This window comes from Arachis hypogaea, chromosome 4 (assembly GCF_003086295.3).
Source record: "Arachis hypogaea cultivar Tifrunner chromosome 4, arahy.Tifrunner.gnm2.J5K5, whole genome shotgun sequence".
NCBI lineage: Eukaryota > Viridiplantae > Streptophyta > Magnoliopsida > Fabales > Fabaceae > Arachis > Arachis hypogaea.
The window spans coordinates 18917055-18923583 of record NC_092039.1 but is presented as its reverse complement, the minus strand read 5'-3'; the positions used below and the strand labels follow the sequence as shown (position 1 = coordinate 18923583).

The 6529-nt window shown below is 33.3% G+C and overlaps 1 protein-coding gene across 1 annotated transcript; it reads left to right on the top strand.

The window, feature by feature from the left end:
- Positions 1-2322: 2322 nt before the first annotated feature.
- LOC112796442 (uncharacterized) lies at positions 2323-6170 on the top strand. The gene is made up of 7 exons (XM_025838888.3): positions 2323-2530; positions 2619-2657; positions 2746-2799; positions 2923-2976; positions 5515-5568; positions 5651-5722; positions 5886-6170. Exons 1-7 carry the CDS (start codon positions 2477-2479, stop codon positions 6006-6008), a joined length of 450 nt encoding a protein of 149 aa, XP_025694673.1. The 5' UTR covers positions 2323-2476; the 3' UTR covers positions 6009-6170.
- Positions 6171-6529: the final 359 nt, after the last annotated feature.

Here is a 6529-nt window from a genome sequence, read left to right as displayed (position 1 = left end):
TGCTAATTGTCTAAATGCCTTAACTGCTCTTATTTGTATATTCCTTGCTTGATATAACTGTGCTTGCTACTTTATACTTCTGCTGGTGGTTAGGAGGTCTGAAGGAATTGGAAAGGGAAGTATTAGTTAGACCGAAGAATCTTTAGTCAGTTGCCTTATATGGTTTAGCTTGTTTATAAGCTTTGATATCATTTGGAGGAAGTTCTAGGATTGCCTTCGGCTTTCCTCTATTATTATGTATTATATATGTGGAAGCTGTTACCTGCTGGGAACCTCTGGTTCTCACCCATGCGGATTTTGTGGTTTTCAGATGCAGGACGTGAGGTTTCCCGCTGAGGCATGCTGGAGACTTCTAGATTGCGAAGATCCTTTGTTCTTGGGAATATGTTTTGGTTTATATGTTTTGTTTAGATACTTTTATCTCCATTAAATAATACAAACTGTGATGACTCCTCTTATGGGAGAATTTTGGAGAATAGGTTTTCTGTATTTGTGTCCCTTTGGGTTTCCTTTGGGGTTTTCCTTATTTTATCATATGTATATATTGTTATGCTCGGACCGGTTATCTTCGCATCCGGATCTTGAGTCTTGATATTCCTGTTTTTGACACTCTTTTGTATATATATAATCACGCGTTGGTTTATCCTTATTCGTTACGTTGTCGATCGGAGTGTTGCGCTTTAGAATTGCGATGGTTTTGTTTACCCCTTTTTCTACAAAGGCTCCTAGTTATAATCAATTATTCATACTACTATACGTACTAAATTTTTATTTTAGAGGTCGTAATACCTTGCCATCTCTGAATTATGACTTAAGCATAAGACTCTGTATGGTAGGGTGTTACATTTTTGTCCTTGACCATTGAAAAATACTTTTAAGTCCCTGACCTTCATAAAATTTGGACGGATCAGTTCCTGACGGAGGTATTTGGACGGATCAGTCCCTGACGGAGGCATTTAGACGGAGGGACTGATCCGTCCAAGTTATGTGAAGGTCAGAGACTTAAAAGTATTTTTCAATAGTCAAGACAGAAATGTCTGCGGGCCAAAAGATCAAGGACCTATTTGTCCTTTTCTCATTTTTTTTTATCTTTTTCTTACTAGCAAGTTTTTGTCTTATTGAGAATACTCCTCCTTCCACCATTCCCTAACAAGCCTTCTTCCTTCTTTCAAAACATCGTCGTTGGTAGGAGTGCTCATGGATCGGATCTGATCCGCATATCCGCGATATTTATTCGAATCCAATCCAAAAATTGCGGATATAGATCCGATCTGCAAGGTTATCGGGTTGGATCCGATCTGATCCACACATTTATAGGATCAGATTGTGGATTCTATGTAAGTATCCACATATCCGATTCGTATATCCGCGAATCTGCAAAAAAATAAATAAATAAGTAAATATTCTTCTTATGTTTTATTTCAACTAGTAATTATCATATATGTTATATTATTTTAATTTTATTATTTAAGAAAAGTATGTTTAATATTATTTTAAAAATAAATATATTTAAAAAAGTAGAGAAAAGGAATTTTATTATTATTTTTTTAATAAAAATAAAATTTAAAAAATATTTGTATTTTGCGGATATACCCAATATCCGATTCTATAATTTTAGTGGAGATTGAATATAGATTTTGATTATATCTAATCCGATCATATCGGCGTTCATCCCTAACTATTAGTATTGTCCATAGATTTGCTACTATTATTACTCCTCCACCTCTTTCTTCTTGTGTTCTTTTTTTTTTTTCCAACCAGAAGAAACAATAGAAGTAGAAACAACCCACTTACCATTAGGTCTTTGCATTTAGACATTATTCCCAATCCAATTTATCACATAATCCTTCACTTTAACATCCACTGAACCTTCATTATCTTTGTTTATCAAATTGCACCTCGCACCTTTCCCATTCTTCTTCACAATTGCGATGTATTGGTCCTTTGTCCTTTCGGAGATTGATCTTAAAATACAAAATCATCGTCACTTCACACCTTCTAAACCTCAACTTTGAGCTTGTTCTGTATAAAGTCTTTCAAAATATCTAAACGAAAATAAAGAGTAAGAATGTTGAAAATAATAGAAAAAAGATAATTTATCATTAAATTCAACAGATCTAACAAAAATTGATATTTGAATATTTTGTCAACATGATTTTTTTTTTATCATGGTACAATAATATGTATTTTAGTTTTTATGGTTAATTTTATCAATAATTTAAATATTCGTAAATAAAAATAATAGTTGTGCTAATTTTACGGAAAAAAAAAAGAAATAGTCCCGCCCAACAGAACCTTGATTTAATCTCGGTGCCCAATTATTCAAATTTGAGTTACCTACTTAGTATTTGTAGTGTCTCTACTGGCGACAATTTTTATAACGTTATTTCTTGCTTCCATTTTCCACACTTGAAAGCAGCTCTCACACGCTCCCCCCATTTTCAAAAACAAACCAACCCCTTTCCCTTTCTTCACAATGGCTTCCCCTGATTCCGCCGCCGCCGCCGCTTCCCTCCCTCCCTCCTCCACCGTTAGTGCCATTTTCTCCCTTTTTGCTTCCAACTATCTCTACTAAACATTAAATATTAATCAATTTTAGTTCTGTTTCTTTTTTTCAGAAGAAGGATGAGGTCACTCCGATTTCGTCTAAAATCGCGGTCCGTTTTCGAAAATACACTTTTATTTCCTACGTTATGTATTTATTTATGTATTAATGAATCTTGTTTGCCATTGTTTACTTCTCAGGAACTAAATGAATCGAGATCGGAGCTTCTCACGAGAATCCAGAGTTTGAAACAGGTGATAAAAAAAAAAATCCCTTTTCTAAATTCCTTAGTTCACAGTTCTCAGTGACTGCTCTCTCCGATCTCTTTTCTTAGTTTATTTACTTTTTTTATTTTATTTTTGGTGTATTAATGATAGGATTTGCAAAGTTGGAGGTCAAAGCTAGACACACAAGTGAAGGTTTATCGCGATGTAAGTGATCTTCATTCTCAGTCTGTGGAAACTATTTACATATAGAGACTGCATTTTTTGTGAAAGGTTTTGAGCGATGAGGATTGCTATGTTATGCTTTGTATCACTAATTTCCGGTGATAGTGTACTTTGTTCATTTTGGATTGAATGGTATTTCTTAAAATTGATCTGTTAGGATCCTTAATTGCATTTGATGCAACAAATTTTATATTGTCCTGAAGATACTTGTTAGTATTACTTAGTTTCCTGTTTAGTGTTTTTGATTGCATCATTTGCGATAGCTATTGTTTATGCCTTGTCAAGTACCATTAGGGTGCGCATACAATGTCTCCTGATATATACTGAACAAATTTATGTTTGGGGTTTCTCGCTTTTACGGACCACAATAGCTATTAGGCCAGTTCCTTTTCCTTCTTCGGTAGTGTCGAATCATACATTGCTGAGCGTTTGAGAGTTTATGCTGGGTCTGCTACTCTGCCTTGTGCATATGTTCATTTGTTCCCATTTGCTGGAGTAAGTTGTACGAATTGGTCCATTTCTGAGTTCGCATTACATATTTTGTGCTTCTGCCAGGAAAAAATTAACTACATAGGGTAATGGACAGCCAGCCTTTAACCTTTGTTCTTATCTTCACACGAACAAGATTGCCTATATAGTTTCTTTCTTCCAGTAGTTAGAACTGTTGAAGAGCTCTAGGCACGGCTGTTTTTCCAAATAGGAAGAGCCAAAATGAACTTGGTGAATCAATACTTTTAAATGTTAGTTGGGCATGTCATATGTGTAAGGTACATCCTTGATTGTCAGTGACAAGGGTTGCATGCTTTTCAAATAATCTATAATACATTTTACAACACTATTGTATATAGTATCAATTATCATACCAAGAAACTTGCAGTTTTGCCATCAGTTTATATCTCAGTCACCTCCATGTGAATGATGACCCATGAAGCTCTTTTCTATTTCAATCTGTCTTCTTAGACTTTCTGCCTTCTCTACTGGCATGTTTCTCTTCTCTTATTGATGGTACTTACTTCATTCATAGTTCAAGAATGCTTCATGCTTCTTTCATTAAAACCAAAGCTAAGTAATGTCCCTAGATGCCTTGGTGATTGCTCCTCATTTCTTGAGTTGCTTCAATTGTTTCTTAATTCTTTTCCAACTTTATCTTGTGCCTAACATATATACTTTAACAATGACAAGAGTTTGTTAAGTTGCCATGATTGCATAAGTTGTGTAAAAACTGTAAAAGGACTAGGGAGTTAAATGTTAGGACTTAGGGCCCATTAGCCAGGAGTTAGTTACCATAAATGAAGGTAAGAAGGAATTAGTTAGATGTGGTTGATCTTTGTAACATTATAGAATTGGAAGTGCTTCGTTGCTTACTCTTCCTCAAGTTAGTGTAACTTTTTCTTGGGTTCTTGAATCTCGACACATTGTCTTGATCCTAAAACAATACTACAATTACTTCCAGTTCTTGATTGCAGTTCTAACAGAATAGCTCAAAATATCGGATGATATAAGGAAAGTTTCTTGTTGCAGTTTTTCAAATCAATTTGTGAGCTCCTAAATTTACATTAGAAAAGCATTTGAATTTTGAATGAAAGCAGTTCTAACAAATTAAGTCTTGTGCTTGGTGCATTGTTGGTAGAACCAATGTACATTTTCCTATGGGCAAAGAATGGTGTCTAGCTTATCATACTCCTTTATGTTAGATAAGATTATACAAGAATTGAGTAAGATATAGGCATACAGGATATAATATATCTTTGAAGAAGCTTACTATAAAATGTCAACCCAAACACTGCCTATTACTGCAATGATACAGTAAGCTACGAAATCTTAGGCTCTTACTAGATTAAGAACTAAGAATAGCAATAACTACCTTGTACCAGCTAGGATAAAACTTAACAATGAAAGGTTCAAATTACCGTTAGAGTAGCTTCCCCCACAACCTATCTCCGTAATTTATTATTATATTTGATTGACATATAGAAGCAACATGTTAGGTCTGAGAGCCTTAAAAAATGATGGTTCCTTGGGACATGGCAGGCACATATTTATTCTTTCTTGCATTATAGTTTACCTAATTCATAGTGGATTCCTATGTCATTAATTGATTATGTAATCATAATACAAAAACTGATAGGAAAAACAGATTTTCTCCACTTTTTGTTTCTGTTTTGTGTGATTTTTTGTTATTATGGTTGTTGAGACCTTCTTTTATAACTGGTTTGGAGATTTCCTATTTCTTTTTTGATAAAAAGAAGAGATTTATTGTGACAAAGATAAGGAGAATACAGAATGCAAAGGAAGATGAGCAACCCTCCGTAGAATAAAAAAAAAGAAAACAATGTATAGCAGAATGCATCAATATAGCAAACTATCCAATTGCTCAATATATGTACCTTATATGAAATAGTATTTAACATCAAATCTTATTCTGAAATTCTTTGAAGTTTCGATGTACTTCAGCTTCATTTTTTATGCATATGATAAATCTGTAGTTTGGCAACTCAGTATTTATTTGTGTTCATGCAGGAGCTGTCAGAACTTAAGAAAACACTCAATGTTGAAGTGGAGCAACTACGAACAGTAAGTGTGCTTTTGGATTTTCCCTCAAGTTTCTCTTTCAACATAATTTGGATATTCAAAATTTGTGTAAATCAAAAACTAGGAATTCCAAGACCTTAGGACCACCCTTCAGCAGCAACAGGAGGATGTTACAGCAAGCTTAAAAAACTTGGGGGTAAGTCATTGGAAGGAAGGATTATTTATTTTACTTCCAATCTTTCAAAACATACAGCAATTTTGACAAAGTGGTCATTGTCCATATAATTTCTAGGATTAGTTTTAGGATGGTTGTTCCAATTGTTAAATGTTTAACATAAACATAATGAATGCATTTGCAGCTTCAGGATGTAGCAGGAGATGTAAAACAAACTCAGTCACAGGAGGTTAAGATTGAGGAAATTGACAAGGAAGAGCAACAGGTATTACCTGAAGAGCATACTGCCAAAGTGGATAAAATTTAAACACAAGGAGCAGTTTGTTCCCTTAGAGGAGGCTGAGAGATTTTCCATGTTGTATTATTAGTTGTGTGTGACGTGTTTGATGAGTACTGCTGCGTATGATAATACAGGATTCATCAATCAATGGTAACTTCTGTGGTTGCCTTTCATTTCTTGCCTATGAAATTTGCATAGTAACTTAACATAGTATCCGAAATTTTAGGTTAATCAAATTTTAATCTTCGAATTTATGATAACTATTATTATAGTAATTATGAAATTTTAGTAAGACTTAATAATTGTAACTAAAATTAAAATGATAATAATTGATATTATTTTTTAGTTTTAAAATAAAAAAAATATGATCAAATTTAAAAATATTATCAAATAGTAAAGAATATAATCTTAATTAAAGCTATATTTTTAAAGAAAATTTTATAGTTGTTATATCTGTTATATTAATAATTGCTAAAAAATTCATCGAATAATAATACTATACATATTTATTTGGAGAGGAAATCATTTTTTTCAAGATTTACTCTAAT